We start from the raw sequence: 20,929 nt of genomic DNA, 5'->3' as shown, positions 1-20,929 counted from the left end.
TTTTTTTTTTTTTTGTATTATTAGTAGAGACGGGGTTTCACTGTGTTAGCCAGGATGGTCTCAATCTCCTGACCTGGTGATCTGCCCGTCTCGGCCTTCCAAAGTGCTGGGATAACAGGTGTGAGCCACCGTGCCTGGCCACGAGAAAAGCATTTTTAAAAATATATTAGAAATTATAACTCCAACACAATACTGATAAGAGAATATTTTCACTTTTACAATATGTTCATTTGGGTTAGGAAGGTGAGCTAGGAAACCAGACCAGTTGGGTTCCAGAGCTAGCTTCCCACTTTCTAACTGATTTAACTTTTTTCCTCATCTGTCAAGTGGGGGATATAATAGAACCCACCTCAAAAGGTGGTTAAGATAGACCTACATGTTGTTACTTAAATAATTATTTTTAGGTCTATGAAAGCACATCTGGCAATAGAAAATTTCTTTTAGATCTTTTAGATAAGTGGCTCTGAACCTTATTATGTGTCTTATATCCTTTTGAGAATTAATTTATTCAATAAGTTTTTATCAGATGCCTACTGTGTGTCAGATACTCTTTTCTGGGCTTAGAGATATACATGAACAAAACAGAAATCTCTCTCTTCATGAAGCTTAATTAAGTTCTAGTGAACATGTTTAAAACCCTGAGCACTCCTCTGAGAAAAATGCTCACAAAACTTTGCATACAGGCCAGGCGCGGTGGCCCACGCCTGTAATCCCAGCACTTTGGGAGGCTGAGGTGAGCAGATACTTGAGGCTAGGAGTTCGAGAACAGCCTGGCCAACATAGCGAAACCCCATCTCTACCAAAAAAAAAATTAGCTGGGCATGATGGTGCGCGCCTGTAATCCCAGCTACTTGGGAGTCTGAGGCAGGAAAAACTCTTGAACCTGGGAGGTGGAGGTTGCAGTGAGCCAACATCACGCCTCTGCACACCAGCCTGGGCAACAGAGTGCAACTCTGTCTCAAAAACGAAGGAAAACGAAACAAAAAACTTTGCATACAAAGTCAGAGAATTTATAGAAACCCATTTAAGTCTGTTTATTACATCTTAGACTAAGAATACTATACACACTTTGTTTTTGTTTTGTCATAATTCTTGTGAGGCATTCCTTAGATGGGTTCAGTACTTAATTTTAAAAGACAAAGCAATTAAGAGACAAAATAATGTTACTGTTTTTCTTTGTCACTTTTCTTGGCTCTATCAAATTGGAAGTGCTTGAGATGTGACATGACCAATTGAAATAAAATTTCCAGATTTTGCAGACTATTGTAGGACCATCTTGGTTTTGCCCAAACGTAAGAAATCTGTTTTCATAGGCTTAACAGTCTTATTCTCATTCTTTATTTTGCTCAGTTCTACTTCCAAACATATGAAATGAAATGACAAATGACATGAGTGCTGTATAATTAGGAGAGAATTATTTTACCTCCGAGATATTTTGGTCCTCATTTATTTTATATTAAGCATAGCACACTTTCAATTTCATTTTCCTTCTTTTGAATTTTATCCCATCTGTTTAGGGGATTTTAAAACTTAGTCTTTAAAATGACTTCTGATAAGCAGTAGCTGGCTTTTAAAAGAAAATGTAACCAAAATTGTTACTTTATTCCTGTGAAGTGTATTGTAAAGATAGGACATGGTATAATGTATTGGAGTGGGTTTTGGCGTTGTTTTTGTTTTATTCTGTTTTCTTAAATATTACATGATGGCATTTAATAAAGCATCTGTGACATTCTGAGTTAGTCTTAAGAACTAACTTTTTCTTTGGGCAACAAGCTACTTTGGAAATAATAATTTTCCCTATGCTGGTTATTTCTCATGGCAGCCTTCCACTGCGTTTTCTTTGTTTGGGTACTTTCTTTTTCTTCCTGCCATTCTTAGCTTTCTATTTTTCAACTTGAGTTTACAAAAGGGTGTGTATTTAAAGGGTTTCCTACAGTTCCCAGTACCTTGTTGATCCTGAGAAATTACCCAGTGAGCCAATTCTCACAGTAAGGTATAAAAATAGTCATCCAGAAAGATTACAGAATGTGGTACCACTGTGGTTTTAACTAATGGAAGACTTTTAAAACCAAGATAGGGAGAAGAAAACAGCACAAATGTTACTATTTCCTTAGATTTTTATCTGCATAATCTACTTTAGGAGAGCCTTCAAATTTAAGAAAGTAATAGAGCATCACCACTGTATTATTGTACACACTCAAAGATCATCATAATTGGGGACAAGAAAGAAATCACCTGCAAATAAATCACAAGAACAGAGCCTACCTGTGATTACTATTGAGCATATATCCACAATGTTCATTACACCAATTTTATTGCACAAATTTAGTCCAGCATTTTATTGAGTGCTTTAATAAGTTCTGGTGTGTGAAGTTGGGTGGCTTAATTTCTCTTAAGTCTGAATTTCCATATTGTAGAATAAGGAGGTAATACCTTTTTGCTTTTAATAAACTTTATTTTTAAGAACAGCTTTAGATTTACAGAAATACTGTAAAAATAGTACAAAGAATTCCCATACACTCTGTTATTAACTCTATTATTATCACCTTGTATTTATGGTACATTTACTATAATTAATAACTCAATATCAAGATATTATTAACCAAATCCCAAACTTTGTTTACATTTCTTTAGTTTTATCTAATATCCTTTTCTGCTCCAGGATTTCATCCAGGGTAGTGCATTACATTTAGTCCTCATATTTCCTTAGGTTCCTGTTGACTGTAACAGTTTCTGAAGCTTGCCTTGTTTTTAATGACTTTGACAGTTTTAAGAAATACTGCTCAAGTATTTTGTAGAATATCCCTCAGGTGAAATTTGTCTGACATGAAGTCATGAATTTTGAGGAGGAATAATACAGAGGTAAAGCGCCATTTTTATGACATTAAGGGTACATGCTGTCAGTGTGACATCACTGTTTTTGACCTCAATCATCTGGCCAAGGTCATCTTTGTCAGTTTTCTCCACCATAAGGTTTCTTTTTCCCACTGTGTTATACTGTACTGTACTATTCTGAAGGAAGTCACTTTGCACAGCCCACACTTAAGGAGTGGGGAGTTTTGCTCTCCTTCCTTGAAGGTGAGGTATCTACATAAATTATTTGGGATTCTTCTGCGTGGAGGATTTGTCTCTTCTCCCCCATTTATTTGTTCAATCATTTATTTATGTAAGTATGGACTCCTGGATATTTCTTTTATTGATTGACTGGAGACAGAGTCTTGTTCTGTCACAGAGGCTGGAATGCAATGGCACGATCACAGCTCACTGCAGCTTTGACCTCCCAGGCTCAAGCAGTCCTCCTACCTCAGCCTCCTGAGTAGCTAGGACTACATGTGCCGCCATGCCTGGTTAATTTTTTTGTTTGCTTGTTTTGTTGAGTTTTTTTTTTATTTTTTATTTTTTTTTTTTTATTTTTTTATGTTTTTTATTTTTTTTTTTTTCTGTAGAGATGGCATTTCACCATGCTGCTCAGGCTGGTCTTGAACTCCTTGGTTCAAGCAGTCCTCCTGCCTTGGCCTCCTAAAGTGCTGGGATTACAATGTGAGCCACCATGCCCAGCCAGATATTTCTTCTTCTTCTTTTTTTTTTTTTGTGTGTGTGAGATGGAGTTTCGCTCTTGTCGCCCAGGCTGGAGTGCAATGACACGATCTTGGCTCACTGCAACTTGCGCCTCCTGGGTTCAAGTGATTCTCTTGCCTTAGCCTCCTGAGTAGCTGGGATTACAGGCACCCACCATCACACCCAGCTAATTTTTGTATTTTTAGTAGAGATGGGGTTTCGCCATTTTAGCCGGGCTGGTCTTGAACTCCTGACCTCAGGTGATCCGACCACTTTGGCCTCCCAGGGTGCTGAGATTATAGGCGTGAGTCACCATGTCTACCCATTTCTTTTATACTTATATAACCCAGTTTATTTTGTTGCTAAAATTGCTCCAACTTTGACCATTGATTGGGAACTCTTTCACTTGGCTCCTGTGTCCCTTTGGCATACCCCTATCGATGTAGGTTTGTTTTCTTTGTGGTGGGGGCGAAGGGAGACAATTTCCTGTTTTTTGCCAGTACAATATGTTCCAGGCTATCTGCCCTAGTCCTAGAATCAGCCATTTCTCCAAGGAGGGTTGGTTCCTTTTGTTAGTAAATGGTATTAGATACCAAAATATAGATGCTAGGTGTGCTCCTTGCTACTGGATGTTATTGCTTCTAGGCCCTCTCAACTGACAGAGCAAGCAAATGTATGTATGGTAATACCTTTTTAAATGTTGACAGCAAATCATGTATTGCAGTTAGAATAGGATAGAGTCAATAAACTTTATGCGCAATTTTTTGCAACTTTAGATTCAATTCTTATAGACTAGAAGGAACATAGGACAAGTATACAAATGACTATTCAAGAACAGTAATTGCTGTAAGAGTGGTGTCAGTGTGGTTTGTAAATTGTTACAACTTTTCTGAAGGGCAAATTGGCAGGACCACTCAAAATCCAAAAACAAGGATTATGCTGTATCTTCAGGGAAATGGAGTGTTTGTGGAAACTGTCTTTTCTCCCTTAAGAATCACTGCTACTTTACAGCCTTGTTTATAGCAAAAGGGGTAGAATAGCTGCATATCCCAAAGCTGGAGATTTTGGCAGAGTAAATTATGATACGACCATGTGACAAGTTACTGTGCATTAAAAATACTAAGGTAGGATAATGGCCAAATAATATGAAAAGATACAATATTTTGTAGTTAGCAAAACAAATTTTCTAAAATCATTTTATAAAATAAATGGTTATAACCTAAAAGTTTGGCATATGCCAGCCAAATATTAGCCATGGTTATATCTGAATGGTAAAATTCTTCTTTTCCTTCCAGTATTATTATTACAGAAAAGCAAAACAATTTTATTAAAATAAGAAAACAAAAGGTTTTATTATACTAAGAAAGCCAAAAGTTAGATTTTCCTTTTAAAATGCACTAAGGTACACCATTATAATGCTTATGTTTGGGGAAGAGATTTGGATTTTAGCATGAGCCATTAATTCTCAGTATTTGCTTAGTGAATACATTTAAGAAGTGCTGATATTTTAGAGTATGGTTTTAAATAGACCTACTTCCAACAATGCCCAAATTCTGCCATGCCAGTCATCCCTTTTCCTCGAAGTTTTCAAAGAAATAGAAACACAAGGAAGAGTGACAAGTGGAAAACACATTGGACTTGAATATATGTCTGGGTTTAAAGGCCTTTCTCTTCCTAATGCTCCAGTCTTCCCCCAGCATGCCGCAGATCCTCAGGATTTTGCAGCATGCATTTGAGAGAGAGCAAAATGTCCTGGGTGCCTTTTGCAGCAGTGACCCTACTTACTACATGGTTCAAGTGGTATTCTGAAATCAGATTGGTGTTCACTCTACTTGTGAAGCGGTCATTATGGAGAAGAAGGCATGAACTTCCTCCTCCTGTGTGCATAGTAATAATGACTCATAAAAGTTTATGACCAGCAAAATGATCTGATTAGTCCATGCATTTCAGGAAAATTAATCGGACACGGTTGTGCTGGTAGAAGTAAAGAGATAAAGGAAGATCAGTGTTATGGTCTGAATGTTTATGTCCCCCCAAAATTCATATGTTAAAACCTAATCATGGCTGGTCGTGGTGGCTCACGCCTGTAATCCCAGCACTTTGGGAGGCTGAGGCGGGCGGATCGCAAGGTCAGGAGATCGAGACCATCCTGGCTAACACGGTGAAACCCCGTCTCTACTAAAAAAATACAAAAAATTAGGCGGACGTGGTGGTGGGCACCTGTAATCCCAGCTACTTGGGAGGCTGAGGCAGGAGAATGGCGTGAACCCGGGAGGCGGAGCTTGCAGTGAGACGAGATCGTGCCACTGCACTCCAGCCTGGGTGACAGAGCGTGACTCTGTCTCAAAATAAATAAATAAATAAAAATTTAAAAAACAAAAACAAACCTAATCACTAATGTGATGCTGTTAGGAGATGGGGCCTTTGGGAAGTGTTTAGGTCATGAGGGCAAAGTCCTTATGCATGGGATTTGTGCCCTTAGAAAGAAGAGGCCTAGAGAGCTGCCCTGCCCCATATGAGAACACAGTGAGCACATGCCACCTATGAGCCGTACAGCGAGCCTTCACCAAACACTGCATTTTCCAGCATCTTGATCTTGGAATTTCCAGCCTCCCGAACTATAAAAACAATTCCTGTTGTTTATAAGCCACCCAGTTTGTAGTATTTTGTTCGAGTAGCCCAAAGCGACTAAGACAGTCATTTAGGCTGTTATATTAGTCTTGGTAAGATGAAGCATGGGTCTGCCTTTGGGTGATGCACTAGAAACGGAAAGAGAGAGAGAATCCAGACTCTGCAGAGAGATCTCAAGATCAGTGATCATTCATGGTAGCTAGAATCAGAAACAAGGTGGTAAAACCTGCTGCCATTCACAAGATAGAGAAGTGTTGAGAAACGTTGGTGGAGTGAGGTGGGGAATGTGAGATTACAGTTTTTGTGAATGTACTATAATTTACATACAATAAACATACACCTTACATGTTCATTTTGATGAGTTTTGGCAATTTTTTATATTTGTGTAAACACCAAATAAAATGTAAACTTTTCTGTCATCTCAGAAAGTTCCCTTATGCCCCCTTTCATTTGATTTCCCACCCACTCCCAGGTAACCATTTCGATTTCTGTCACCATGGACTTTTGCTCAACATAATGTTTTTGAGATTTATTTGTGTTGTTTCATGTATTAAAGGTTCATTTATATTGCTGGGTAGTATTCCATTAGATGGATATACCATAATTTATCACTTTTTCTATAGATGGACATTTGAGGTTTCTAGTTGGGCTATTACACATCAGGCTATTAGGAATAGAATTGCTGGGTCATGGTAGTTAGATATATATTTAACTTTATGGGAAACTGCCATGTTCTTTACCAAAATGGTTATATCATTTACGCACCCATTAGCAACCATTGAGAGTTCCAGTAATTTCATATCCTCACCAACATTTGGTATTTTTATTTTAGCCAGTCTCATGGGTGTCAGTTTATGTGTTTATAATTTATGAGCTGTATATACTGTTTATTTTGCTGTTTGAAATGTTAGGGACTATATACCACTACAATAGCAGGGTTTTATTTAAACGTTTACTACACTGCATATACAGGAATATACTGACGTTTGCAAAATGCAGCAAACATTTTTAATATTTGTTATTACATGAAAAAGGTACAAAAGTGTTCAAAGAGATACACATTTCAAGTTGTAGCAGGTTGTGACAGAGTTTTTGAGGGCAAGGCATGTATAAAATTAATAACATGTTAGTGTATTTAAAATCATAACGAAAATCTTCTCTCTGATCATGCTGACCATAACAAATTACTGTGTTGTAGTATACTTATAACAAGGGTAAACAGACTACCACCTCAGGGCCAAGTTCAGTTTGCCTTTCACTTTTGTTTATTCGTTTTTGTTGTTGTTGTTGTCGTCGTTGTTTAAGACAGGTTTTCTCTCTTATGGCCCAGGCTGGAGCACAGTGGCACAGTGTTGGCTCACTGCAACCTCCACCTCCTGGGCTCAAGGGATCCTCCTGCTTCAGCGTCCCGAATAGCTAAGACAGGTGTGTGCCACCATGCCTGGCTAATTTTTGTATTTTTGTAGAGATGAGATTTCACCATGTTGCCCAGGCTGGTCTCAATCTGCTGGGCTCAAGTGGTTTACTCGCCTCGGCCTCCCAAAGTGCTAGGATTACAGGCATGAGCTACTGTGCCTGGCCTGCTCTTGCTTTTATAAATAAAGTTTTGTTAGGACACAGCAGTGCTTGTTTATTTACGTATTGTCTATGGGTGCTCTACAAGGGAAGAGTTAAAAAACTGCAGCACTGAATGGCTTGCAAAGCCAAAATTTTACCTGACCCTTTATAGAAAAGTTTGCAATACTGCATAATCCTATTGCATTTTGTTTTCTTCTGGAGATTAAAGGTGTTTTCTTGGGATAAATGAATTAGCCAAAACACAAAACCAGTTGATCAAAAAAAAAAAAAAAAAAAACCTACCTCTGTTATAACAGCAGTAATTTTCAGAACATAACAACTGACAGTATTTTTGCCATTCATTCCGTGTTCTTTTAAAGTCACCATCTGTGCACTGTTGCCGTAAGTACATTTATAAAACTTGTCTGTTAAGCCATTTTGCTAACTACAGCCTCCTTGAGAGGATGTATTTGGTTGACTCCATCAGTTTGGCCATGAATAGTGTTATATGTGTTGAGTTGGCGGGCTCTCTACATCAGTTACACTTACGTTTAACTCCTTAGAAGTGAATACAGCCGGGTTTTGTGGCTCACACCTGTAATCCCAACACTTTGGGAGGCCGAGGCAGGCGCATCACCTGAGGTCAGGAGTTCAAGACCAGCCTGACCAGGAGAAAACCCATCTCTACTAAAAATACAAAAATTAGCCGGGCATGGTGGCACATGCCTGTAATCCCGGCTACTCGGGAGGCTGAGGCAGGAGAATCACTTGAACTGGGGAGGTGGAGGTTGTGGTGAGCCAGGATTGCTGCATTGCACTCCAGCCTGGGCAACAAGAGCGAAACAAGAAAGAAAACGAATATATATTGTTGTATAAAGCTTAATTTTATAAGCACTTGCTTTGACTATTTTGCAAAAGCTCTTTGCTTTTTTTCTCTAGGAGATCATCCATAATGTTGCTGTGTTTTATTTTCAGAACCTTTTCAAATTTAATATCATTCTGATAGGAACTTACTAAATTTATCATTATTAGAATTTCTGCATCATTTTTGCATGATGTGGCCTCCAGCAAGTCAAATGAATTTATTCCAAGTTCTTCAGCATATTTCCTAATGCCAAATATTTTAAGCAAATGATTCACATAGAACTCCTCAATATATTATCATTCTTGAAGGCATCAAAAATTGAGTGTGATTTTTCAAATTGACCTTCTCTTAAGGACATTTTGCCCCTTCATTCTCTTACAATTCCATGATTAATGGATATGGGATGGCAGATTGACAAGAACTGGCCCAGTTATAGAGCGTATTTTCAGTTTTTTGTTATTTTTACATCCTGTGTACAGTTGAATTTCCAAATCTCGTCTCCTCTCTCTTTTTTTTTTAAATTGAGACAGGTCTCGCTGTGCTGCCCAGGCTGGAGTGCAGTGCCATGATGTTGGCTCACTACAACCTCTGCCTCATGGGCTTCAGCAATTCTCGTGCCTCAGCCTTCCAAGTAGCTGGGATTACAGGCGCCTGCCACCATGCCTGGCTAATTTTTGTATTTGTAGTAGAGACGGGGTTTCACCATGTTGCCAGACCGGTCTCAAACTGCTGGCCTCAAGTGATCCACCTGTCTCAGCCTCTGAAAGTGCTCGGATTACAGGTGAGAGCCACCGTGCCCAGCCCAAATCTCATACCTCTAATAACTGTATCCTTTTTCGGGTTGTCATCTCCATCATCAGTGTGATATGATTGATGTAACTGATGTAAAATATTTTGAAGGTTTCCATATTCCTCTCCATTCTCAATTTAATTTTCTAACCTGCATAGTTGTCTTAAACCACAGTCTATCATTCTTAGCATTTCTTAGGACTTCTGTTGTTTTATAGAATTCCTAAATTCATCTGATTCTCTTTGGATTGTTTCCAGTTTTGGCTGTTAGGAATAAAGCTGCTGTAAACATTGAGTTTGTCTTTTCATGCGTTTATATTTTCAGTTGTCTTTGGTAAATACCTAGGAATGGAATCACTGGGTTGTATGGTAATTATGTTTACTATTGTAAGAAACTGCCAAACTGTTTCCAAAGTGTTTGTATCATTTTGCATTGTATAGGAGTTCCAGTTGTTTCTTATCCTTTGCCAACACTTCTTAATTTTAGCATTTTGTAGATATGTAGTGGAGTCTCATTGTGGTTTTAATTTGCACTGCCCTGAGGACTCGTAATGTTGACATCTTTTCAAGTGCTCATTTGCCATGTGTTAGATCTTCCTTAATGAAACGCTTGAATCATTTACACCCTCCTACTTTTAAAAAAATTGTCTTTCTCATTAGAGAGTTACATAGTCCAGATACAACTCCAACTTTATTTATTTATTTATTTTTTGAGACGGAGTCTCGCTCTGTCGCCCAGGCTGGAGTGCAGTGGCCGGATCTCAGCTCACTGCAAGCTCCGCCTCCCGGGTTTATGCCATTCTCCTGCCTCAGCCTCCCGAGTAGCTGGGACTACAGGCGTCCACTGCCTTGCCCAGCTAGTTTTTTGTATTTTTTAGTAGAAGATGGGGTTTCACCGGGTTAGCCAGGATGGTCTCGATCTCCTGACCTTGTGATCCGCCCGTCTCGGCCTCCCAAAGTGCTGGGATTACAGATCTCAAACTTTATTATCAAATGTGTTTTGTAGGTATTGTGTCCTGGCCTATGACTTAACTTTTCATATTTTAAACAGTTTTTTGAATAGTAAGATTTTTAAATTTTGATGAAGTATCCAGCTTGTCATTTATTTATGATTCATGTCTCATAGGGACCCCTCTTCTAACTCTTCAGTTCTCTGTTCAGCTTATTCCTCACTAGCACTCTACCCTACAGTTCTAGCTACCTTGCCCTCCCCAAAATCTGTGCGCCTGCTCACTCACTCTGTTGGTCACTCTTGCTTGCTCTCCCTCTCTCCCCAACTTTCTCAACTTTTGGAGGTACCTCCAACGCCGAGCTCTATTTCATTCTGGAAGCTACCACCGTGTAATTAGTTGCTGTAGTCATAGATATCCCTTGGATTTTTTCCTTTTGTTGAAGAGCACCACGGTCCTGAGCTGCCATTAACTGTTAAGACTATATTAATAACTAGAAGTAACATATGCCACTCAAACTCTTTGAAAAGCAATTTGGCGACTTCCTTGAAGGTATAAATAGTTTACTGTTTAAGAAAGAGCATAGGCTTTAAAGTTAGTTCAGATCCCACAACCATAAAATATTCATGGCCTTGGGAACATGATTACCCAAAAGGCTAGAGAAATTATTGGACAAGAGAAGAACAGCACTTGCATTTTTCATCTTAAAACAGAAGTATCATGTTCTTTGGTAGTATACTGATTATGATGTATTCTTACCAAGGAGAATCAACTCTATTGTCTTAGCTATGAAGACACTGCATTGTTAAAAATAGAAGGTCATGTTTCTGTGTTCCAGTTCTTTACTGTGTCAGCAAATGAAATTTAACAAGGGGAGAATATTGGAAATAGCTGGGTGCTTGGTGTATTTTACAAAGGTTTGTTGACATTATTTACATTTGTTCAGTTTTAGTTAACTCATTATAGAAGAGGAAACAGTTTTTGTCCGTTGGAAAAAGCAAAGGATATTTTCCCATAGCCTGCTTGAATCTCTTGGCATTTGGTGGTCTGGTTCATTCTGAGTAGATTGCTTTGTGCATTCTTATGCCATTTGCCTCTAGGACAAACCCCAATTAAGTAACTACTCTTTTCCATTTGAAAACTGGCATATGGGCTTTATTCCAAAGCATCAATTAAAGCAGCAGTTTTTCTGCTGGGAGCACTTTACCTCCTCCTTTTGCGATTTAGTTTGAGTATTTTCCTATGGGAAATCCATTCTAAATAGCATATTTTCCATCTTACAATAGAAGGGGCAGCAGCTGCAGTTCTTTGCAGTAAGGATGGAGTATAATATGGAAGTGTATAGATGAAACGGGTTGCTTTTCTTCCATCTTTTTTCCCCTTTTACATTTGCTTTTGCTTGAGTGGTTGGTCCCTGAAGAGGCAGTAACTATGGGCATGCATATATGTATGTATGTCCCTGCAACATTTAAAGTGTGTAAATGAGAAGACCTTGCGTAAACCTGAATGAGAATTTACGTAACCTAACTAAAACCTCTCTTTCCTTATGTTTCCACAGGAGTCTCCCCAGGACAGTGCTATCACCCGGGATATTAACCGAACATTCCCAGCCCATGACTACTTTAAGGACACAGGAGGAGATGGACAAGATTCCTTATATAAAATATGCAAGGTATTTCAAGTCAAAAAAAAAAAAGACTCAATTTTGAGTGGTGGTTCTGCTTTGAAATTATATAAGAAACAGCTACAAAGTATAATTTGTATTTGATGTTCAAGAATTCAAAAAAGAGAGAAGACATTGCCAAGTCAAAGGTGAGAACAGAATTTTAGACTCATTAAAGAGTAGAAAATAGCCGGGCGTGGTGGCTCATGCCTGGAGCACTTTGGGAGGCTGAGGCGGCGCGGCATCACAAGGTCAGGAGATCCGGACCTCCTGGCTAACGCGGTGAAACCCCTCTCTACTAATAAAAAAAATATCACAAAATTGAAGCGCGGCTGTGGGGGCTGTGTCCAGCTACTCGGGAGGCTGAGGCAAAGGAGAATGGGTGGCCCGGGAGGCGGTGCTTGCAGTGAGCCGAGATCGGCGCCACTGCACTCCAGCCCTGGGTTGACAGAGCACAGACTCCGTCTCAAAAAAAAAAAAAAAAAAAAAAAAAAAAAAAAGGTAGAAATATAATTAGAAATAAAATGGTAGGGTTTCCTTTCCATTTCTAATCAGGATTTTAGATGACAGTTCCACATTTAGACTTTCAAAATTTGTTTTATGTTAAGAACCTCTGAGCCCTGTGACATTGCAGACTCCTTTTAAGTATTCACTTTATAAGTGATGAACTTGGTACCTATGGTACCATCTCACAGTGGGAAGTGTCATTGCCTATCCAGGTGGACTTACAGCACTGCAGCATAGTAAATGATGGGAGATTCTGATTTCTCTCAAAAGGTCTATACCCAAACACTAAAGGGAGTGATAACCTGTTCAATTTCAGCATTCCATTTTCAAATAGATTTTGGCACATTAGAGCGATTGGGTTATAAAAGGAGGAGGTAGGAACGGAGTTTTTCGATCTTCGTCTGTCCTCAGAATTCGTCTTTAGTCTTTTCCTCCCAAAAGTAATCAAGTACTTATTTAGCATCTCCTATGTAGTAAGTATAAATAAAGCATGAGACATGTCCCTAATGCTATATGACAACGGGTTTTAGGACAGGCTAGCAATAAAGGATAGGCTCACGAGTGAAAAGTTAGATTTAAACTACAAGGACAGTTGAGTTTAGAGAAATATTTTTTAGATTTAATTTTAACTTTTACGTAGGATACATAAAGCTATGATTTCTGTGGTAATCTGCCTCTCTGATCATCCTTTTTTAGCCCCTTCCCAGTTTTATTTCCTGCTTAAGCGGTGACCCCTGCCATCTCTTACTTTACTACAGAATTTCCTGGAAAGTAACACTGTGTCCACTCCTCTGGTCCCTCGTTACATACTTTTGACCCCACTATATTCTAATTCCTATTTCATGATGCTTTTCCTTGCAGAGCTTTCTGCTCTTGAGCATAAGACGTGTCACCCTCTTGGGTATGGGCTCACTCTCATGACTTCACTGACTTCATCATTTTATCTCACACTACCTGCCGCTAAACCAGAGGCCTTCCTCTGGGTGATCAGTTGGTAGTTTCGCTAGCTCTACACCATCTCCCTGGGTAATCCCTTTCACCCCCAAAGCTTCAGCTATCACCACTGTACAGATGTTCTCAAATCTATATTAATTCAAGGTCTAAATTTCCAGCAGACAATTAATCTCCATGTAAAAGTCTGTCAAGTATATCAAACAGAATGGGTTTAAAAATAGAGTTCATTTTAAAACATGGTTTATTATGAAAAATTTCAAGCATAAACATTAATATAATGATTAGTCTAACTGATAAATATTGTTAATATCCCCCACGCTAATTCATTATTTGTCAATGTGTTGTCACAGTTGCTTTGTCTCTTTTTTTCTTTTTCCTGAAGTACTTTAAAACAAATCTTAGACATCATGATCCTAATTTTTTAATACTACATCTCTAAAAAATAAGTTTAGCCATCTTTACCAATTAGTAGCTACTCCATATTCAAATATCCTTAATATGGCTGGGTAGAATCAAGATCCAACAAGACCCACATTACATTAAGTTGTTGTATCTTTTTAAATGAAACATAGTCCTCCTTTTCTCCCATACCATTGTCCTGCTGGAGACAATCATTTCTGTTAGTTTTCAGTCCTGTCTTTGTCTAGGTTGTGTTAGGTAAGACTGATGTCTCTCTTAGCTTCATTCTGTCTCATCACCGCCCTGGTAGAGGCCAGTATCTTACGTTGCTGGCAGTTTTACAGAAGCTGCTCTGCCTTTGGGTTCTAGCCTGTTTATTCTTTACTCCTTGCCTAACACAGAATTAGATCATTTCAGTGGCCTCCACAGAAACCTTTATAACTGCTGCTTTATAACCCATGGAATTAAATGAAAAGTCCTAGTTCATTTACCTGGATTCCTCAGCTTAGTGTTGAAGATACTTTGTATTATATCCTGATTTTGCCCTTATTGCTGCTTCTCCAAATATTGTATGCATTAACCACATTGAACTTCTCACTGTGCTCTCGTTGATTCACTTGTCTAACTTCCCCACTGAACTGTGATGTGTTCAAGGGCAGGGATCATTTCTTAGATATGGTAGCATCTGTAGCACTTGGCACAGTGCTTGGTCTATAGTAGGTGTTCATTAAGTGTTGATGAATTAGTGAAATGTCTTTTCTTCCGCCAGATTTCCTTACAGCCAACATGAAACTTATACTCCAAACATTTTCCAAATATATCATATAATTTCACACCTATATGATTCCTTTATCTTCCATCAGCCTGAAAAATATGCTCCCCTCCATTTTCTACCTGTAGAAATTCAGTACAATTTCATCCTATTATTAATACATAATTGCTGAAGCTCTGTGCCGAGCATGTTAAATGAGAGGACTAAATGAGAAGAATACATCAATTCTGTGATATTAATACTAGGCTTATTCTCATATTACAAATTAAGTTACACACTCAAGATCCATATCTAGGCTGGGCGCAGTGGCTTACGCCTGCAATCCCAGGACTTTGGGAGGCCAAGGTGGGTGGATCACCTGAGGTCAGGAGTTCGAGACCAGCCTGGCCAACATGATGAAACCCCATCTCTACTAAAAATACAAAGATTAGCTGGGTGTGGTGGTGGGCATCTGTAATCCCAGCTACTTGGGAGTCCCAGCTACTGAGGCAGGATAATTGCTTGAACCTGAGAGGTGGAGGTTGCAGTGAGCCAAGATCGTGCCACTGCACTCCAGCTTGGGTGACAGAGCGAGACTCCATCTCAAAAAAAAAAAAAAGATCCATATCTAGACATTGGCAGTTGTGGGATTTTTAACCCAACTCTGACTAACTCTAAAGCCTCTGTTCTTTTGTAACTGATAAAACTACTAATGGATATCTTCAGAGACATTGCCTGTTTTCCAAAGAGCTGTTCTAGCATATATTACTACTCATTTTTAGCACAGTGTTAATACTGGTATTAACATTTGTTAATTGTTATTAATTTGATAGGAAAGTAGTGCCTCGTATTATAAACTGATAATTTCTAAAGCCCTTTTTGTACATCTTGTCTCTGGAAAAGTATATGTGTTTCTCATCCTGTAGCCTTCTTATCAGATAAACTGTGATGAAATGGGTATGGTACAATAAGATTACATTGAATTCCATGAAAATTTCTGAATGCATGATCATAATATATGTATTTTTAAAAGCTATAGTTTCACCAAAGCTAGTGATAAAATTTGGTTGCATATTAACTTGACTAGCATCTATTAAGTATTGGCACCATATTTTGCTAAGAGTTATATATTCTAAACATACCCAATTCTAAGTTGCTTTCTTGGAACACAGAGGAACCTTGGCACAAAAAATAAGTGGAAAACAAAGGAAGTTTCTCAAGAAATAAATTTGTCAAACAAGGAATAACATCTTGAAGATATAGGAATTTCCCTTTCTAGCACATTTACATGAGAACTACAAATACCAGATACAAAAACAGAACTCTGAAAAAGAACTAAAAAACCAAAGAGTAAACCATGAAGAATGTTAGATGTCAATATTCTATTCAAAATAATGTTCAGAGGAGATGGGTAGTAATCATTTGCTGCCAAGAAAAATAAAAATAAGAATTCCAGAGGAACCCACAAATGTTTTCAGAGTAATCTCGCTTATCAGAAAAGTTATTATGATATTGTGGAAAGAATTATATTTTGGTGTCTTTGCCAAAAGAGCTTTTCCCAGAAAGAAAAATGAGTAACATTAACAGTGTTTAGTGAATGCATGCTGTATATGAGGTGCTGACTAGGTTGAATAGGACATCACCCTGTCCCTCACAAAGCCTACTCATCTGGCAGAGAAGATGGACATGTAAAATGCAGTGTGGGGCTGGGCTTGGTGGCTCACGCCTGTAATCCTAGCACTTTGAGAGGCTGAGGCAGAAGGATCACTTGAGCTCAAGAGTTTGAGACCAGCCTGGGCAACATGGTGAGACCCTGTCTCTATTAAAAAAAAAAAAAAAAAAAAAAAATGCAGTGTGGGCCAGGTGCATTGGCTCACACATATAATGCCAGTACTTTGGGAGGCCAAGGCAGGAGGATAGCCTGAGCCCAGGGGCTAGAGACCAGCCTGCGCAACATAGTTGAGATCTCATCTCTATACAAAATTTTTTTAAATTAGCCAGGCTGGCTCACGCCTGTTATCCCAGCACTTTGGGAGGCCGAGGCGGGCGGATCATGAGGTCAGGAGACCGAGACCATCCTGGCGAACACGGTGAAACCCCGTCTCTACTAAAAATACGAAGAAAAAAAATTAGCCAGGCGTGGTGGCGGGCGCCTGTAGTCCCAGCTTCTCGGGAGGCTGAGGCAGGAGAATGGCGTGAACCCGGGAGGCGGCGGAGCTTGCAGTGAGCTGAGATCGCGCCACTGCACTCCAGCCTGGGTGACAGAACGAGACTCCGTCTCAAAAAAAAAAAAAAAAAATTTTAGCCAGGCATGATGGTGCAAGCCTGTGGTCCCAGCTGCTCAGGAGACTGATGGGGCAAGATCCCTTGAGCCCAGAAGGTTGAGGCTGCAGTGAGCCATGATTGTACCACTGCACTCCAGCCTGAGCAACAGAGCAAGACCCTGTCTCTAAAAATAAAATAAAATGCAATGTGGTAGTAATATAATAATAACTATGCTTGTGTAGCAGGTGCCATAGAGGCAGAGAAGAGAGGGATTCATTCTGGGGGAATTGAAATAAGTTTGGTGCCTGAAGGAAGAGTGCGTGTTTCAGGCAGAGAGAGGGAAAGGACATCCCAAGGAGAGGGAACATCATGAACAACAACAAGGAAATATGAAAAGTTTTTTTAGTGCAGAAGTGGCTTTTGCTTACTCTTCGCTAGTCCTTCGCCACAGGAAATGGAGTGGTAATAGCTGTATTCATTGTAAAGAAAAAATTAAGATTGGAGAGAAGTATTGGCACCACTTATTGCCTGTCAAAATGCTGTCCCAGTGTGGGTAGCATCCTCCAGGGTTCTGTATTCAAGGTCCTATAGTACCACCATGGCCCACAAGTGGATGCATTCATTTACATATCCTCTGTGTGTTTTATTTTCCAGGCTTATTCTGTGTATGATGAAGAGATTGGTTATTGCCAGGGCCAGTCATTTCTTGCTGCTGTGCTCCTTCTCCATGTGAGTAACTAGGTCTCCGTTATGACTTAACACGTAGCCTGCCTCAGCTTATACTAACCTTAGGCTTGAGCATGGGTTTATATTGGGTTTGGACAGACTCTTAGGCATGAATTTTAACTCCTATAGCTGGAACTTTTTCCTTAAATTAACTTAATGTCATTGTGGAGGAGATATATGATGAGAATAAATGGCAATGTTGAAAACTAGTACAAGGGTAGACTTCCTTTTTATTAATAGGATGATGGGAGAGACTTTAATGTTAGTTGAACCCTTGGGGATGTTTTACCTTCTCTAAAGTAGCCATTGTCATTAATACTTGTTTTGAGATTTATGTATTTTGGGGTAGGAGGAAGGCAGAAAGGTTGGCTTTCATTTAGTACCATTTTATTCATTCATTTGCTTAGCAAACACCTTTGCCCTCCACCTTTTTTATTTTCTTTCAAATCCACAGAAAACTCGAAACAGTGTTAAGGTGAACAGTCTTTATCTAGTTTACCAATTAATATTTTCCACACTGCTTTTTCTGTTTGTCTCCCTCTTCATCTCTCTTTTTCTCTTTTCTGCATAAACACACATTTTCTTTTTTACTTCAATTTTATTTTGAAATTATTCTTAAAAGTGAATAACAAACATCAAGACTCCTAAATACTTGATCATATATATGCCTTCTGGGAGCAACAGAATTCTGTATCATAACCATAATACCGTGATCACATCCAAGAAATTCCACATTGATTCAGTAATGTCTGATACACAGTACACATTCAATTTTCTCCCAATTGTCTACTCCATAGAGTCTAGCTTTTTTTCTAATCAAGACCTAATGAAGATTCAAATATTGAATTTTCATTTCTCTTTATTCTATTAATCTAAATTACTCCTTTGCCTTTTTTTTGTGTTTCATGCCATTGATAGTTTTGAAAAATTCAGACAAATTGTGATATAAAATGTCCCACATTCTTGATTTGTCTCATTTTCTCATGATTCAGTTTAAAATGCTTGGCAGGAATACCACACAGGTGATGTCAGCAAAGAGTTTTGAGTACCTGTTATGATCTGTACTGTGCTGAAGATCAGAGGTAAATAAGAGACATGGTCTCAATCCTCATGGATACAGAGCTTGTGAATCCAACTAGCTTTAAGCAGATAATCACACAAGTATATCATTTATTACTTTCAGTGGTGCTATTAAGGTATAATAAAAAGGTTGGTGTAAGATTGTAACAAGGGAGTCTTACTTAGATTAAAGGCTTCTCAGGGGAAGTGACCTTTAAGGAGCAGCCTGGAAAATGATAAGGGATATCATTTTCTTTTGTACTTTTCTGTGTTAACTTTTGAAAATGTTGTTATGAAAATAATAGATCTATTTGAAAAGGGAGTAGAGAATAGAGTGTTAATGGCAAAGTGAATGGTACAGTATATAGAAGTCCTAAATTGGGGAAACACTTGGTGTATGGGAGGAACTGAAAGGAGGACAGTTTGACTGGAGTATCCTGAGTGATTGGGAGTTGAGGAGAAAGTTAGGGAAAACTTTGGAGCCCAGGTAAGGAGTCTGAATGTTGCTTCTCTAAGCAACAGGAAGTTATTCAAGGGTATTAAGACATTTTGTGTAGATTGCAATGCAAGTTTGAGTATCACTTATCTGAAATGCTTGGGACCGGAAGTGTTGTGGATTTTGGATTTTGGAATATTTACATTATACTGGTTGAGCATCCCAAATCCAAAAATCCGAAGTGTTCCAATGAGCATTTCCTTTTAGCACCATGTCAGTGTTTAAAGTTTCAGATTTTGGAGCATTTTTATTTTCAGATATGGGTTGCTCAACCTGTACAAGTAAAACAAAAGCCACTTTGGTTTTCTTAACTGAACCCAGCTTGTTGCTATTGGTAGTCATGTAAAATATGATAAAGCTATGACATGAGTAAAGAGGTTAAGTTTTTATTTTGTTTTGTTGTTTTAATGAGACTTTATATCTCAAAGTCCCACAAGCCTGGGTGATTTATCTTCGTTCTCACCTTCAGTTCAAGGACATTTATCCCCTTGAAAATGGGTTTTCCAATCAGACCCTCCATGTCTTATTTTGAACTCTTGCTGCTTGTTTTAGAGTGAGGGGAGATGGGCTACCTAGCATCAGAATCACCACTATGGGTTAGGCCACATCTCCTTGCATGTGGCAAAGTAAATTTGCCTTCCATGACAAAGACTTCAAAAATCTGGGCTTTTGCCCCAGATACTCTTAACTTTCCAGTAATGATCTACTATGCTTTTCTCACTTACTACTTAATCTGATTTGCTCTTTAGTTCTGCTTTCTTCTCAGTGATTTCTGTGCTCAGCCCGCCTGCATCATCTTGTTCCACAGAAGCCTGCCCACCTTCTTGACTTTTTTGAAGGCTTGCTACGTTCACACCAATCCTTAAATAACAGTGCTTCTTTTTTCTCTTTTGAAAATATCTTGCCAGGTTCTCAGGGAAATAGTTATCCATGAAACTATGGAAAATGTAGGTATTGTTATAAATATAAATAGAAGTGAAGGAGACTTTTGTAGAAGCATTACTGCGAGCCTTAGAATGTGTCAGGTTCTTCTATAACAAGCTATGTTTTAACAACAGCGAGGAAGAAAACAATTTTTCTAGAATGAAATAGCAGCTAAGGAAGGAAAAATGGTTAAACAGAAGTCCCAGGATTTGGGAAAGATGACACCTGCACTGTTTATCAGCCTATTTCTGCTCAGCTCAAATTCTGTCCTTCCTACAAAGTCTGTTTCTGACTGCCTTAGGCAGATACAGGCCTTCCTGTTCTTGTATTATCACTGATATCTAATCCCTATTACAGTTATTTTAATACTGGTTGTGTGGGAGACTCCTTGAGGACAGGAACCGTGCTGACAAAGAGTTAACTATTCCTTGTCTGAGTAAATAAATGTTTTAAACACAACCTTAGGCCTGAGTTTCTGCATAGCACTAAATATTCTGGTAAGACAATAATATAAAGCTGGATTTAATATCCTGAGAAAACTTCTGTATGTTTTGTGATTCCCCACCACCATCCTACCTACCCAACAACTTGCCTATCTGTTACAGATGCCTGAAGAACAGGCATTCAGTGTTCTGGTCAAGATCATGTTTGACTATGGGCTCAGGGAACTTTTCAAGCAAAACTTTGAAGATTTGCATTGCAAATTTTACCAATTGGAGCACCTCATGCAGGTAAAAAGAGAAACCAGCTTGTGTTTGACAAAAAGAGTACAGGACTAAGGAGCACCAAATTGAGGAAATGGTGCCAGGGAGCAGTGGTGATTGCCTTAGCGATT

At 38.8% G+C, this 20,929-nt stretch overlaps 1 protein-coding gene across 5 annotated transcripts in view; it reads left to right on the top strand.

Annotated features, from left to right (window-relative positions):
- Positions 1–20,929, top strand: part of RABGAP1 (RAB GTPase activating protein 1) — a 173,558-nt gene that overhangs the window by 120,661 nt on the left and 31,968 nt on the right. For all 5 annotated transcript variants that reach the window (XM_017874797.1, XM_017874799.1, XM_017874798.1 and 2 more), the window contains 3 exons: positions 11,909–12,022; positions 17,544–17,618; positions 20,700–20,825. In XM_017874797.1, the coding sequence (XP_017730286.1) occupies positions 11,909–12,022; positions 17,544–17,618; positions 20,700–20,825 (315 nt within the window). The remainder of the gene's footprint in view (positions 1–11,908; positions 12,023–17,543; positions 17,619–20,699; positions 20,826–20,929) is intronic.

Source organism: Rhinopithecus bieti, unplaced genomic scaffold, assembly GCF_001698545.2.
Source record: "Rhinopithecus bieti isolate Rb0 unplaced genomic scaffold, ASM169854v2 scaffold_7967, whole genome shotgun sequence".
Lineage (NCBI taxonomy): Eukaryota > Metazoa > Chordata > Mammalia > Primates > Cercopithecidae > Rhinopithecus > Rhinopithecus bieti.
This window is presented reverse-complemented; position numbering and strand designations above follow the sequence as displayed.